The 17,725-nt window shown below is 32.2% G+C and overlaps 1 protein-coding gene and 2 non-coding genes across 3 annotated transcripts in view; all 3 read right to left on the reverse strand.

Annotated features, from left to right (window-relative positions):
- Smp_158550 (semaphorin 5-related) overlaps positions 1-13,790 on the reverse strand; it is a gene marked incomplete at both ends in the record, with an annotated part of 24,300 nt that extends 10,510 nt beyond the window's left edge. The window contains 7 exons of the mRNA XM_018794842.1: positions 1,925-2,585; positions 4,763-4,982; positions 5,823-5,929; positions 7,194-7,311; positions 8,221-8,387; positions 10,740-10,837; positions 13,697-13,790. Coding sequence (XP_018649214.1) covers positions 1,925-2,585; positions 4,763-4,982; positions 5,823-5,929; positions 7,194-7,311; positions 8,221-8,387; positions 10,740-10,837; positions 13,697-13,790 — 1,465 coding nt within the window. The remainder of the gene's footprint in view (positions 1-1,924; positions 2,586-4,762; positions 4,983-5,822; positions 5,930-7,193; positions 7,312-8,220; positions 8,388-10,739; positions 10,838-13,696) is intronic.
- Smp_tRNA_00182_Pseudo_CCA.1.1 lies at positions 885-954 on the reverse strand. The gene has a single exon. It is a non-coding gene (tRNA).
- On the reverse strand, positions 3,650-3,718 carry Smp_tRNA_00099_Pseudo_TTG.1.1. Its single transcript has one exon. It is a non-coding gene (tRNA).
- Positions 13,791-17,725: the final 3,935 nt, after the last annotated feature.

Here is a 17,725-nt window from a genome sequence, read left to right on the forward strand (position 1 = left end):
TAATGTTAATTTGATTATTTATTTTCCGAAGAAGTGGCTTACACTGAGTCACGAAACGTCAGAAAATCTAATTCTTCTACTCATTGGGATATTACAAATCTATTATTTATTTATAACAATCTACCCAATGCTCAGTTTATTCAAAATTATCATATCAAAACTTGGTAATGATACCTACAAACTCATTAAGTTTGAGTAGGTTTAGCCTACGTCAAAGTTAATAAAAATCTTGAATCTATGAGGACATCTTAGCCCAGTGGTAGTTTGTACTCTTCTTTGTCATCCAAAGTTTCCAAATAACAGTCAAATCGCTGTATTTTTATTTTAGAAAAACTAATGTAATAATATGATATTTTCTAATATATTATCATGACAATAACGTGATATTGTTTCCACTATTTGTAAATAAACATATGACTGTTAAGTTTCTAAGTTTATTTGCTTTGAGTTCGATCTCTGAATTTTTTTTGCCCATTAGTTACAATCAGACTTAATTCGGAAGTTTTGAAATTTTACTGCTAGAAATGAGTTAATTTGAAATATATGATGTATTTGTCTAAAACAACCTGATAGCACACAAACTCGTCAAAACAATTTTATATTAGCACCAAGGAAATCCATTTAGACAAAAGATAAACTCTAATAATAATTCTATTTAAAACAATGAAGTAGCCAATGCTTTCCATGCATAGTTAAAGTTTATGTGACCATAGTCTTGTTAAAACAAGTGTTTGCCAAGCTCTATAAACTGTGATTTGTTTAAAATAAGGGTTAGAATTAATAATGAAACTTATCAGTCGTGCATAGACTTGAGCATGAGACCTTGAGTCACATTGTAGTTATATGAGTTCTAATGATACTTCCTGGGTTTCATATACTGAAGTAGCTGAAACTGGTTTCGAACCTGTGATTAATTACTTTGGAGTGAACTGCCCCAACCGCTAAGCTACCGCCTCATATTTTTGATTTCAATGTTAAATAAGATAACTACATGCATAAATTCTTATGACTGTTTATCATTTGTATGTTTATTGGTGTAAAATGTTTTGTAATTAAGTGATTGAGTATGATGAAACTTGTACTAAAATATGTACTAGTTTAAATTCACTTAGTATTGTTTGTTTGAATCTTCCCATTGATGTTTTAGGACTGCAACTAGTCAGTCTCTAATTGGCATATGTGCATACTGTGCGTATCGCCTCGATATGGCCTAAATTCACAAGCATGGTAAGCAAAGATGGATAGTGGCTAGTAGTGGAAACGAGCGTCCTGGATTCCACTGCTAGCCATTATCCATCTTTGCTTACTATGTACTAGTTGCTTTCTTAATCATTTTTATTTCTCAACAAAACAAATTTGACGAAATTCGATAAATTTTAATTTCTAACCAAAAAAATATTCTATTGTAAACTTATTTCATATACTTATAAATGTAGTTTTAAGAATTCGGTAAATTTTTATCATTTTCCCCAACCGAACAAGGCGGTGGTTTTGTAATTAGAGTGAAACGTTTATCTCATAAAAGCTTATCACTTGTATACATATGACTGAATCAAATTTTATGGGTTTTGTCTGAACTTATTATCCTTTTTTTATAATGATGAATTGATTCATAATTTTTACTATAAACTTAAATGAACCGAACGTTACAAATGTTATCTTTTGGCAAATTCACATTGATTATAGCGAACGATAAACGTCTCGTTATTTGAACGAATTATTGAGCCGTGGGTAAGTGCGTACCTAGAAACTCACTAGTTGCTTGGAGGTTAATTCAGCAAACCAGTTGTTTTCGGATACAAGGTCGTTTGTCTCACTCAACTCTAATCAAATAACAATGCAGCAATGGTAGATTTTATTATAAGCAATGATAAATACTTATAGAGGATCACTATATAAATTATGTATCATTATAATTGCTTACTGGAACACCTGTTAATTTCTTCAGTACAAACTTCAGTATGTTTATCAGGCCCATGACATTTATATGTATTCCCAACTGGACTTGGATTAGAACACCAACGGTATCTTGTACGTATTGGTGTTACATTGAATTTATGATGTACAGAGTAACAAACAGGTTCACATCCAGACCATGCAGACCACCCAGTCCAACCACCACTATAAGAACAACTGCTAATTTCAACTGATGATCCATTTGAACATTCATTTTCATTGAGTTCAGATGAAATTGGTGAGTAACAAGATCGAAAACGACAATTACATCCAGTCAATTTAAATTGTTCATTTGAATATTGTGTCAGTGATATGCTATTTTTGCGTGTCCCTGATGACTGTTCACAACTGCTCCATTCGCTCCAGCTACCCCATTCACTCTTAATCTTCATATTTGAGATTAATTCACTTTGAACACAGGTATCTGAATGGTATGTTACAATATTATTAAGTATTCCTTCTTCGGTACTTAAGTCAACACATTTTTGTTTTGCTTCATTCCATCCACAATAAGGATCTCGTAAAAGTTTACATCCCATTCTTTCATCGCCAAATCGTTTACATCTTGCAATAGGTAAACGTAGCAGACGATTTTCTATTGCTATTAAAATGTATGAGTCTTTGGATATCTAAACATTTTCAAAGTGAAAATTTAAAAATAATTTAGCATAAAAACATTTGTTGTTTAAATGGTAACATCATACTTATTGATTAATACTATGTGATTAGCATCAGGCTCTAAGATTTAAACCTAGTTATTGTCTGACAACAATGATGAGTTTGACTTAAATATGATCTTTTTCACCATAGTGATAAATCCGCACCTGCTGGGAACGCTTAAAAACTATCTGGTAATTTTTATTTGGTTGAAAAATTGTAGAATAGACAAGACCTCAACAGCATGTATTTAATATTAGCATGCTGACCTTAGCTGTCCACCGATTGGTTACTTTCTCTTTTATTTTGGTATTTTATTGTATGCTCCGAAGGTAATTATTGGTATGCTGTAAACAGAGCTGTTATGTAGGCTTCTTTAGAGAATTAAAATGGCATCTTTCCAAGAACCTCCTCTTCTCTGTTATTAAGATTTTAGCAGGATGTATCGGTTGAAGTGGTGTGACTATGTATCAAAACAAACTTCGTTTGAGGCTTAATCGATTACGAATAAGACACTTCAATGCCTCACTATCGTGTGGTTCGAACAACAATCAATAAATTTCTTTTATGATTAACTAGTTTATACTTTATTCAAATACCATTAGTAGATTTTTATTTGACGAAGCTATTTTCTATCCTCCTATCTAAAAATTGTATTTGGATAATCATTTGGTTTATTGCTTAAAATTCTTGTTCATACTCTCAGTACAATTCAGTAAACCTGTATTGATTTTTTTTGATAGTTTAAAGGCTTCAAAAATGGTATCGTAGCAATAACAATGTACTTCGCCGTAAATTATTTATTTATATTTTAAGTTTGATGTATGTAAATGATCATACAATTCGGTTAGCCCTAGAAATAAAGATAATATGAAAGTTCCTGAAAAGTTATAGGTAAATTTATTTTAAAAAATGTCTAGTTGAAACAACTTTATTGAAAGCAAAGATGGATACTGGCTAGCAGTGGAATCCAGGACGCGCGTTTCATCCTATTTAGGACTCGTCAGCTGGATGTACCTGCATCTCAGAGTTGATTTTCACTCTGGGACTCGAACCCAGTACCGTTCGCTTCAAACGCCATCGCGTTATCCACTCAGCTATTGAGTTCTGATAGCCACTTGACCAGTTGCAGTCCTAAGCATCAATGGGAAGATTCAAACATACAAAGTTACACATATGCCATGTATTACCGAAACTATGCTGTCAGTGATCATTTTTCTTTTTGGAAAAAAGGATAAATAACATGTTTTGAATTGACTTATGATCCTTACGATGTAAATACCTTCATTTACTACATCGTAATCTAACTAATAACTATACTCAAACTATTAAATTTATACTATCGATTGCTTAAAGTGTTATCCAATAAGCTATTCACTCCAAATATTCTTAACATTTGCAAAGATAACCTTACTTCAATTTCACTAGTACAGTTTTCAAATGCAGGATGTATGAAAGTGAAATATAGTAATACTGACTTGGATCACTGTTAATTTCAGTTAAACTACGAAGCTTCTAAGAACGTGACAATTTCATTTGAATTCTATCAATATTTCACTTGAAATTATTGTTGACTTAACAGTTGACTATTATTATTATTATTATTTAAACATATAAATATTAGTACAAGGGGGCACCAGATATATATACGCCACACAAAAAATTGTCATTTCATTTAATTGTGTGAGGGCTATGATACTGCCCAGGTGCCCAGACTGAAGCAGGTGGTTTTCTTGAGGGGCCACACCCGGAGCCTTTGACCTAAAGATCTGATCCACAAGGCAGTGGCGCATCGTGAAGGGATGCAGTCCCATGGTAGCCGGTGACCAACGATTGATTCATACGCCATTTGTTCCCTCAGGATATTGGAGCCCATGTGCACCATTGGTTTGGAATCAGGGTTTTCCAACTTCCCTAGGTGGAGTCGCCGTGTCCACCAACCCGGTTAAAGCGCTGGACATTCGATTTTCGTCCTCTCACTTTCGTGAACAACACCGGTGCCACGAGAAGGCAGTGAGTAGGACTTCCCTGTCAGAGACTATATACGCGTGGCCATGTGTCTATTGAATCAGCCTAATGAAGTTATTTTAACAGTTTAAACTTACAATATTTGCAAATAAAGTCAAACTATAAATAGTAACATACTCACTTTTTTATTTTGACTATTATAAATAATTTGCATTTGAACGTTCTTGGTTGATAAACTTTTTGAAAATCTCGGCACTAGATAAATTTGTTCTATAAGGCATAACTGGAATTCTTTTATGTGCCATTTATATAATATTCCTTCAGAGTTAGTTACAAAAATAACCATATTCATATCACTTCTTAATGTTCCTGGGACTTTACTGACCACAATTTGTGTATATCTAAAAATATGTAAATGGAATAAACGTATTCATCTAAATGAACATGATGTAACCAGAGATTTAAATACAATGCAAAAAACATTTGACTACTAAGTATAAAAAATATGTTTCACATCCGAAAACATTCAGCAGAAGAATATATTCCTTTCATGTACTCGACAGGGAGCTGTAAGATATGTTAGAAGTAAAATTTATCTGTTAGGTCAGATCAAATGGATACGATGGATGAAGTCTTATATTCAAACTATCGGCTGCATAATCCTACGTACTTGAACGTAGTACTTTACGAAAGGAGTCGCATGGGTGAACTGTATTCACTAACCTACGTTCAGTGTTGTCTAATTCATCGGGAAATAGAACGAACTACTTTAGTCATTGGAAACATTCGTTAATGGTTGAATTCCTTTTATGATTATCTTGTTACCTGGTCACTTTTATATTGCTAAACATTCTAATCCACTTACGGCACTTCATTCAATTATGCATGCTTAACTTCAGTTTCTTTGTTAGTTGGTTACTGTAAGTACTGTGTTAGTTAAACGTTAATCAAAAGTCAAAAAAATAACAAGTCTAAAGCATTACAGTTTGTTCAGTAGCTAAAAGTTTCAATCTCTAGACATAATCTATTTATATATTTATATGTTACTAACTGGTCTTCCATAAAACAATTAGAAGTTAGTTTGAAAGTGTACTATGAAGACCAACTACAACGTTTTGATTAGTAGTGCTTTAAACATATTCATGATACTGATTTAAAACTAGAAGTAATAAATTACTTTCTATGTTATCAAAAGTATAGAATTATTAAAAGCTTTATTTTAAAATGTAATTGAAACTTACATTTCACCTTGCTGTACTAGAATTGGTCTGTCATATCGTGGTCGGACAGTTTTAAACATAAGATGATAGTCACTTTTCAAATATGGATTTGATGTAACTTTATCACACTAAATTTAGTGAAGAGAAAACATTATATATTACTTAACTGGTTGTATTGTTACGGTATAGCTGAAAAATTATACACACTGAACGTCATGTAAATATTTTTTAAGATTTCTGAACGTCACCAACTGTCTGATGATTGGCGAGCCAAGATTTGAATGTTTTCCGTCCTTACATTTAGCATAACAAGTCTTGACTGTCAGATGCAGTACTGTTAAAGCTTAATGACGGACTAAATTTAACTAGCAATCTTATATGTTAGGAAGTTAATCCTTTAGTAATTAGATTTAAAGATCTAACTTGCTATCAGTTATTGGGTTTTTACTGACCTCCCTGAGTATGGAAAATCTAGAATTACTATCAGGATGAGGTTTATAGAGATTGTGGTAATTTTAACGGTTGAATTCATGAGTTGTGACCAGTGGAGTCTAACCCGCGTCCGGTAGAGAAAAGTATCAATCTCAAACAATGGATGAAAGGTTGCGCAAGACCATGGATCAAGCGAAGTTCAACATTAACACCTTTGGAAGCCGGCTCAATGGTTTAGAGGCTAAGCGTTCGCGTGCGAAACTGAAGGTCTTATGTTCGAGTCCCACGAGCGGGATCGTGCGTGAGCACCACTGAGGAGTACCATACTAGAGCGAAACGACCGCCAAATACTTCCAGGTTTTTAATGTGGTCTAGCTTAGATCGACTCATAAATTCAACTATGATAATCTAGAATCGTTTAATTTTTGACTAAATCTAATAAATGAATTTGTGAATCGTAGACGAGCTAATAAATAATCAGACTGTATGCTATTTCTGCTTAATATTCTACGATAAGAATATTAAAATCCAAAGACATTATTTGCTCGACAACTAATCATTTATTTACTGAATATTAACGTAGATTCTCAAAATACTTTGACAATAAAGGATAATGAGACTTGTTTTAATGATCAAATTTTATAATAAGTGTACCGGTAACTTTCTCTTTAACACTTTCGAATTCAAATCACTGAATTACAAATTCAAACTCTTTATTCGGTTTATTCGGTCGTATAATGTTATTGACTGTAACAAAAAATATGTTACTTAAACTCTAGCACGTAAACTCGAACGTTATTTATCAAGTCTTATAAAATTTAAGCCTTACAGTTCAGTAACGAGATAAAGTTCGAAAACACTGAAATTCTTTATAAAAACTATTTAGTTTAAGTGTTCCTTGAGTTGTTGTGATCATTTGAGCATCAGATAAACTTTTAGGAAAAAATAAATTTTCCTTACATTATAATCATTTCTAGTTGCTGTGGCAACTCCATCATTTTTATAAAATTCTCCATTAAATACTGACTCAATCTCTACCAAACTGTATTCACAGATAGCTGATGCAGTTGGCATTGATCTACAATAGAAGAAAAAGGAGCATAGATGAACCATAGAACGCGAAGAAAACAAATTGTAAGGATATAAACCATATAATTTACATACCATAAAATATACTGCGTTGTACTTAAGAGACAGCACTCAATACAACTGAAGTTGATATTCACATTACTCATCTTAATAAGTTATATAGTAAATTAAACTATTCAGTTCCGCTATCTATAAACATAGATGTGAACTGTGTTTATAAAGCAATCGTGTGGTGACTTCGGATCAAAATAGTAATTACTTAACATCAGGATACACATGTTATATTGCTATTTGAGGATTCAACAATTTCACACAGATTCTCAACATTACAAATGGCTTTTCGTCGTTTACAATAATCTAATTCTTTTTTAGCAGAAATGCATGAATAACCCGAGTCGATCTAAGTTAGACCAACATTGAAAACCTTTAAGAATCGGAAGGTTATTTCGTTATAATGTAGGACTCCTTAGCAGTGCGCATCCATAACCCCACATGCGGGACTCGACACAGGACCTCCAGTCTTGCGCACTAACGCCTACCCTCTAGACCACTGAGCCAGCATCCAACGGTGTTAATGTCTAACTTTAATCGATCCATTATCTTGAGCAACTATTTATCCATGATCTGAGGTGGGTAACTGTCTCACATCTGAATTCAACTGTAAAAATACTAAAATATCCACAAATCCGCATGAATAACAGTTTGAGGCAAGTGCTTTATCTGATTTGAAATGAGAATTTCTTGTATGTAAACAAATCTGTATATTTATATGAACAAATATACGGTGAAAAGCTCGGATAAAAACAAGAGAATCGATCAATTATGTAACTGAGCTCAGGTTCAATAGTTTATTCCTGTTTTTATATGATATCCAATCAAACCAAATTACCGAACTCACGATGAAGTTTGGAACGTTCCAAATAAAGTCTTAGTTGATTGATCCACATATACAGCTTGAATTTCAGTAAATACCAGGCTGTTAGAACCGTCTTCAGGTGTTGATGGGCAAGTAATTGTTGCTTTGAGAAAGTTATTGAAAACACCGAACATATTTCCATCATCGGACTGGATTATGAAATTTAAAAGTTACGGATAGTCTGACTACTTACTAAAATAAGAGTAGTTTACTGATTTTGATTAACAAAAGGTGTGTGAAAAGTAATAATCTTAGTATGTAGAGGTTGTATATGACACGAAAAACTCCAAGTTGAAGTGTAATGCTTATTAAGTGAAAGCATCTGCCAGAAACATAGTCGCATCATATCTGATTGATCCAATCCGGATATAGTTACGTATGTGAGATACTACTCATGAATGTAAGCACCCGAACCATAGTTGGTTAACCGTTTATTTCGAAGAGTGTTATGACTTCGGTAAGCACCCTCGAACACAAGTGTTCATGTGCCTAGAACTTTCAAAGGAAACGAGAAATGTTTTAGTCTTACCGAGAGTATAAACAACATCATAACATTGTATTCCGGTAGTTATGAGTGGTTTATAAAAAAAAATCATTATTGCGATGAATATCTAACATTCCAGTGAATCTAGAGGCACACAGTTTGTTACCTCATGTTTACAGAATTACTACAATAACATTATCATGGTCATCAAACTATTGAGAATGAAATGTGTTTCTGACAATTGTGTAGCGAATTCGGTAGGAATAACTAAGCGTACTGATCCATTTAAGACTAAATTAGTGAAAATTGAACGTCATTTACGTTTAACGTGGTCATGCATTGTCGTTTTGTTCTATACCTTAAAAGAATCGAGGCTGTTAAAAATACATAGATTTATGTCCTGAAGTCTTATATATTATTTAGATTACTGATCTATTTTGATTGCAAAGATATATTAATTACCTGATTCATACGTATTCAGAAATGTGCCTCTCAAGTTTATGAATATTTATACGATTACCAAACATTTCATAGCACGATCAGAATACGTAACTCAAGTCAGACATCGATTACATTCATTTCTAACTTTGTTTGAATCACAAAGTTTAATGAACAGTTGTTGTTATTGAATTACTCTGGTTTACACAAAATAGTCTTCCATGTAATATATGAAAATAAAGACTTACACTACACAATCGGCCGATTCGTGACACAACAATCTGCAATCATAAAAAAGGTATATAGATTTATCTCATTGGATTAAAGACCTTTGGTTTGATAATGACTAACTAAATAAGTGTGACTCTTACTGAACAGAAAACATTCACTTTCATTTTATGTTCTTAGTTGCTATATATAATTTATCTTAGACTTGTTTACTGTTATGATTTCTGTTGTTTTATGGTAATGAACCAATTGTCTAACTACTCTCGACTCCATTTTTTAATCCATTTCTTTTACTTTTGATAGCATCTCTTCCTACTTTCTTCGCGTTACCTTTCTATTGTGTGAAATTCTCTTGGAAAATCTGTTGATTGAGAATGTCTTGAAATGCCTAGAAATCTGTCTCTTAATGTATTTTCATTTATTATTGTCATTATCATTTTACACTGCTATGTTACATTTTCCTGATATACATTAAGTATTGAAATTCAATTATTTGAAGGGAGCACTTTATTTCTAACTGTGCTGTTTATGGAGTAATTTATAGGTGGGTAACTCAGTTTCTTGTTTTTATAGCTTCAGTATTTTTTGCACTTTCAAACAACTTTCATTTTTTGGTTTCAAAATTGTATGTGCAACTAGGTTGTTGGGATAAATTTCCTGACTAATCCATAAGATCGAATATTTCCAGTACTACATCATAAGTAGTCAAATCTCATTTACTGATAAATATTCCAGTTTTGTTCCTTAAATATCAAACAGAATTATGGAATTAGACTTTTTTCATTTCCAACCGGTTATTACATAAGTATTTATTACAAAATGAATTAACTAAAGTGGTAAAATCCGCTTTCTAAAAGATATTTCAATAGTTTACAAGATTATTATATATCGTTCATCACATTTTAACGCTTGAACAAATTAATGTACTTCCTATTGTAGCGTGTTCTACTTATATCCATATAAGTAGTATATGGTGATGGTCGGACATAGAAGGTATTTTGGCAGAAGACCGATAAGGAAAGAACTGAAATGAAGCGCAATTGGTAGGAAAATGCATGAACAATGGATTTAGAGAAGATGAACTGATATTTGCAGAAAGAACAGTTAGGATTGAGACAATTGATTGTTAATTTGCAAATTAACCGTTCACTGTATGGTTATCGGAATTTAGTTAGATAGTCTGTAATTTGTACTTAAATGCATTCGATTGTCCACAGTCGTGTTCTGTTCACTACACTATTACAAATCTTTATATCTTTGTTATAGACTACCTTCCCTTATTGTCAAAGAGGTTTCTCTGTTCAGTGAAATTCTTGTATTTATTCTTTTTTAAAAAAAAAGAAACACTTACCGATTTATCACAACTTTCAACCGTCTCATCAGCTAATTCTCGAAACAAAAAGTATACAGCATTGTGGAATTCGAAACTATGTACAAATATTGTATTGTCTGAAAAAAGAATTATAAACATTTAGTTTGGTCAATTAAGAAAGGTTTGATTCAGGTCTCAATACTCTTGTTTTAAGTATTGGTTGGAAAGATATCTAACTTTAACAGAACGTTGATTTTTCAGAAGGCACCTTCAATTCTTTAGGCTAAATGTATGAAGACACAACATTTTAGAATTAGGATTGTATATTTTAGAACTCGTATTATGTTCCCAACTATTTATAATTTTATTTAGTCCTTTTTTTCTACATTTTCACATAGGCTTTTGTAACAAATAGTTGAAATCATGAGTCAATTGAAGTTAGACCACCATGGAAAACCTGGAAGTACTGGACGGCCGTTTTGTTTTATTATAGGACTCCTCAACAGTACGCATCCACGATCCCGCCTCACGAGATTAAACCCAGGACCTACCAGTCTCGCGCCAGAGCACTTAACCGATAGAACATTGTGGTCTAGCTTCAATTGACTCATCATTTCAACTACGAAAATACTGAAATCTCCACAAAACCCCTTCTGATTTGTAATAAATATCAATTAGAATAACCTATTGTGTCATTGAATAAAAATGAAGGGAATTCAACGAGAGAAATTTTCTTTTCGATGAAATCATTTACTTAAGTGTACATTAGTATTTATAGTTATGTGGTAAATATATGTCTATAGAAGGATAGAAAAGATTGCATCATAAGGCGATTGGAGACTCCAATTGCAAAGGGGTTAGAGAAAAATAAGAGAATGAAAATAATTTACGGGTCAGAATTATGACAGATATGAAGAAAAACGACAAACATAAAGGTTATAATGATAACTGGTCGCGGTTTAAAATTACAAAGTAATTTTTTCGAAAAAAAAAACCCAAAACATATTAGAGAAAGGAATTAGGGCCGAATAAGGATGAGAGATTGGACGTATCATTTTTGCATACAGAGTTCAGGCTTGAGTTGGTGGACTGCCAATGCCTCATCATTGGACAAGTTTTTAATTCGACCTCCCTTCGAACCGGTCCCTTTGATTGTGTAGATTGTTTCAACAGAAGACTCCTTCGGAGCGACTTGTCCAGAATTGATTAAATGCTCTTGTATTGTTTCGGTAATTGTTTTGCATTTTCCTTTTAAAAGCCACACGAGGCAGCGTTCTGAGATGAGTTCAGAAAGTGATCACTTTGCGCGGCCACTGGCTGAATTCTCTTTATTTTTATTCAATAAATATGAATTATCTGTTAAGGTGACTAGTAGAATGTTGATTTGAATACCCCTATCACTTTCATTGAAAAAAAGTAGTTAAGGAGATATCTAATTTCACCTTTTTTTCATTAGATTTATGATTAGAAGTATAAATATTCATCTGAAATAGCTAAACTGTTACTGCCAAAAGAAAATTCGAATACCTATATTCGAAACAGATGTGTAATGACGATAATAAAGACATGTAACTATTTGTATAGGATGATAAGAATTTGTGTTCAAGTATGTATACGAGGTAGAGAAAGAGTTTAATTATTTAGATAGAAACATAGATAATTAACCAATAAATTATTTGAAAAAATGTGTAAAATGAGGCTGGCAGTAGCAACTGTAAAAGTGGTAACTACCAGTAGTTCGTAATTGGTACAAATTTTCAAATGACAACGATGTACAAAAAGGTGATTTGCCTCAATCAATGGCTCATTAATTATCTTCAAACTGAGGAGCATTTAAAAAGGATTAAACAACTAGGTATAGACCTATTATGTTATTCTTTGATCAGCATATATAATGCACCCACTCTTTTTATATACAAAAGAGCAATTTAAAATTACATGATTTAATACAAGTTATTAATGATTAACTGTTTATAACTTGGGAGACTACTTAAAAACTTGTCATTTCATTATATAAAGTATAAAATTATTTCACAATTGTTAATGCACTTAAGTAAATACATAATGAAGTCAAGTATCTGTGATTTATGTGGTAAGTTGTTTTTACTCTTCTAGTACCTAAAGACCAATTCTTGATTCCATGAATAGATACCTTTTTATACCATCTCATACGAAGTTAGTAAACCCAATTAAACATGCTACGTAAACCTTTTATATAGATTTAAATGAGAAATTTACCTATGGATGCAAACAGGTTTATTGTCCTTTAGCTTGCACAATTATGGGTAAGACGTACTATTTATTTCATGAAAGATCAATACGGCGCTTGGTCACAATATACTTGATCTAATATTCAGTGGAGATATCATCCCACTATCTGTACACGTATACAATCAATTTGAAAGCAGTGACCATAAAATAGCAGTTTGTGCTCTCCCTATCTGTTCCTGTTATAACCAACCCATACAACAAAAACCGTCAATATACAGACTATAAGCATGATGAGTGTGACCTCCTGATCTCACTGGTTCAATTTTCAGACTGGGATAACTTCTCATGTAATAGTCTCGTGGATGCCATTGAAACATTTTATCTGATCGTTAACTATTATTTAGATTGCTGAACACCTCTTAAAATCTAAGATCATGTGTCTGTTCTCTACATTTTATGTTACTATTTATATCAAACTGATCGTCCCTGTAAATTAACAAGAATCCTGTAATTATTATTTTCAGAGTATATATGTTATTATTTGTTGACCCTTAATGTTTTTTCAGTGGAATGTTTTCTTTGTATGAAAACCCTGAAGAACATGAGGCAAAGTTTCTGTTGTTTGATTCAATTGGAAATTCAATAAGCGCATTATTTATGACTAACTTTTGACAAAGAATGATAAATTTAACCATGATTTTGACTGTAACAACATATCAAAATAACATTCCTGTGTAAATAGCATCAAGAATTCATTATCCATTAAAGTAACTTGATCAACTTACTATTTTGTTTTATCATTCTGTCATCAAGTGATGTGCGAACAGGATATTTGAATGGTTGGATTGAATTCAGATTTTCTACAGAATTTATTTTCATAATACGTATTTCGGTATTTTTTAATGACCCCGTTTTGGTACCTATGTACAAATTTTGTGTACTTGCAACAAAACCAACTGCTGGTTGACCAGGATCTATTGGACAGTGACCCACACTTTTCCAGTGTATTTTCGATGGAGCACGTAAATTGTTAGCCTACAAAAGATGATATTTTAAAATTATATTTCATACCACCAAATATAAGGAATGATATTTATTCACTTACTTTTATTGGGAGTTATGAATATAAAAACAGCCTCGTGTTTCAATTTGGCTTAAGTTCTAACCAAAGTGTTCCACTTCGCATATTAAGTTAATATGTTACTACAAGCGCATACAGATACACATAGGATAATTGCGTTAAACAGTGGTGCTTTGTCATAAGACTAAATCAGTTTGAATATGAAACATTCTTCATAAATTTATATTTGAGTTTATCAGCTGTATTCCAAGTTATTTTAAGCTTTATAAACAATCAAAAGAGATTATTCTAACAGAACTATAAAGTAATGAAAACGGACAATAATTACTGATATTCAAATATCTTGATGAATCGAAAATTGCCGAGTAAAATTTCACTACTCATTTTTGTTTAAGATCTTATTGTTGATTAGCTTTGTTGAAGAAGTCGGTTATTTTTAGGGTCGAAATTCATCATAATTAGTTTTTGTTCTCGCTTAAAGTTAATGCTCAATGTTAATGATTTTAGGTTAGATCATATTGATAAAATGAAAAAAATATATATTGGTCTTTATTTTTGTTGACAGATTGATTCATCGATGACTGAATGCGGGTTTCTTTGTATATGGTATTTAAGTAAATTAAAAACAAAATGGAATGTAAGGTATGCATATTTGATATTCATTTATATCAGTCTGATAAAATTCCCAGCTAAACTAATAAATAAACTGTTTTTAACAATAAGTAAAATAATAGTTCACACCACTAACCATCTTATGAAATATATAACTAAATATTTCATCTAAACGATACGTTACTCAAATTCACTTGGTGTTATTTACTCGCATCTTCATATTGTTATTTAGGATTGCAGTTGATCAGTCTCTTGTTGGCATATGTTCATCCTGTGCGGACTGCCTCGTTATTGCCTGAAGTCACAAACTTTATGAGCAAAGATGGATGGTGGCTAGCAGTGGAATCCAGGACGCGTGTTTCTTTATATTCGGGACTCGTCAGCTGGATGTACCTGCATCTCAGAGTTGATGTTCACTCTGGGACTCGAACCCAGTACCGTCCGCTTCAAATGCCATCGCGTTATCCACTTACCTACTGAATCCTGATAGCTACCTGCTTATGCAATGGGGTGAGGTTTAAATTCACATGGTGTTGTTTACTTGTATCTTCCCATTGTTATGGGAACATTAATTCTGTAATGTAGGTACATCCCGCTGACGGGTCCCAAATAGGACGAAACGCGCGTCCTGGATTCCACTGCTAGCCACGATACACTACTCATTTTAAGTATTTAATTAAGAATACATACAATCAAGTTAAAAAAAATATTCTCTATTAAACAATTTACGCTATGGCAATAAAGAGTCTATCGGTGATGATTTCATATTTTAAGAGCTAAATAGAGAAAAGAACAAAACTATGTTAATTAAATAGAAGGATAAAACGACAACTATTCACTTTTTTTGAACGGGACTTTGTCTTCTAACTTGAAAATACTATATAATAATTATTTCTCAACGCTAAGGGTACAAATGAACTTCAACTGTAGTTATATTTCAGCCGGCAAACTACTTTTAAAAAATTCTATGATTTACAGGAATTATGAGACAATCAATAAATTTAATTATACATGTTCAATGGATCATTGGGTTTAACTACATTATCACTATTGGATCCTAATAATGTTACTATTCATAAATCTCCTTATATTAATCAAATTAATCCATTTAAACAAAAAAATCTGTAATATGAATTAAATTTTAGTTCAGCTAGAAAAGAACCATAATTTGATAATACTTTTGTATAATTTCTGTCCTATAAGATAATTCTATGCTGTGTTAATTCGTAACCGATTATACATTCAATTTACAAGCAAACCACATTTAAATCACTCCATGAATAAATGTGAAAAATCAATTTTGTCCCAATTTGTCATTCATAATAACACAGAAGTTTTCTAGTATGTGTATTTACTGAATACACGCATAATGCTTGCATGATTCAAATCGCAATAACCATTATAATTACCACTGGAAGTCATCTCAAAATTAATTTACCTGCCTAAATTGATATAAGATTTATGTATTAGGATAATATGTAAAAAAAAACTAACCTGACGAAGTGAACATTCAGCCACTAACCCATTGGATAAACATACATAAACTCCAGTTTGGTGTAAAGGTGAATCATTTAGTCCAGGAAATATTTTATCTACAACTTTTACCAAAGTCACAGCATATTGATTACATGGTATCTATAATGAATACAATAAAATTATTTTAGAAGTATTTATATTTCAGGTGATTATTTATGACAGAGAAATTTTAAGTGAAATATCATGCGAAGAAATCATATCTGAAGGGGTTTTGTGGAGATTTAGTATTTCCATAGTTGAAAGCATGAGTCAATTGAAGCTAGACCACCATAGAAAACCTGGAAACACTGGAAGGCCGTTTCGTCCTATTGTGGGACTCCTCACTAGCGCGTATCCACGACTTCGCCTCGCGAAATTCGAACCCAGGATCTACCAGTCTCGCGCCAGAGCACTTAACCGATAGACCACTGAGCCGACATCCGATGGTGTTAATGTCTAACTTCAACCAATCCACGAAGTTGAACAACCGTTCACCAATTGTCTTCAGTGAGTTCCTATCTCACAACAGACGTGGTTTGAACTCCATCTGAAAAGAACTTTTCTTCACTTTCAGTTTTAATTACATATAATCCTGCGGCTGTTGAAAGGGGTTAATGTACTATACAGCTGAAATGTCATCAATATAAATTATTTAGTTGGAAAAATACACAATTTCATTTGTAGTCATTATTTCCTATCAAATTTTTACTTTCAAATAATCTTGGATTGTTTAAAATAAGACCTTTTTGGTTTGCATGGCTGACTTGATATTGTAGATCACATTTCTAATGTTTGATCTACGATAAGTAGTTTAATATCGTCGTGTTCTGCATTCGATTTATACAAATGGCCCTGGAACTTGATTTTCTATTTCTAAGGACTGAGTAGTAAGATTTTTCTGTAATCTGAAGAAAATATTCTCTTCTTCACATAGTTACTGTGCTTCATAGTCGAAGATTTTCCTACTTATCAAACAATATACACCATACAAGCCTAAACCAGACAAGAAAAGTCACTATCTTTAATTCATAGCTTACTGATTTCAATTCATATCCTTCTTTATTATCATTAATCTATTTTCAGTTGCTTCATTACATAATCGTCTAATGTTTGTTAATGAGTTCTGATCATTATTTCAATGTTCTGGAACTTTTCCTCCCAAACTTTGTTTATCCGAAACAAAATCTTTTATGACCTTATTAACTCTATTGAAATCTTCGGTACATCATGATATATATATTCATCTTTAATTATCCACGTATGTATAACCATGTCAATATTTGTAATAACGTTGGTCGTCAAATAATTTAGGTTGTAAGCAGCTGATGAGAACCTAACGAAATAAAATGAATTCATATTATTCTGCACCAATCTTCGTTCTTGCTCTCTGTAAAACAAATTATTTTCTGGATGAAACACTTATCAAACAAAATAATTATCCATCATTTTGTGATTCTTATTGGTTCTTTAGATGATATCATTTTATGAACAAAACTATTTTTCAATGATATAAATTTCTTTTATTTAAAAATACTATATATGAAAATAAAACGTCAAGTAGATTGGAAATGGAGGGTAAGAGGAGACATGGATAATAAATAAATAA

This window comes from Schistosoma mansoni, chromosome 1 (assembly GCF_000237925.1).
Source record: "Schistosoma mansoni strain Puerto Rico chromosome 1, complete genome".
Taxonomy (NCBI): domain Eukaryota; kingdom Metazoa; phylum Platyhelminthes; class Trematoda; order Strigeidida; family Schistosomatidae; genus Schistosoma; species Schistosoma mansoni.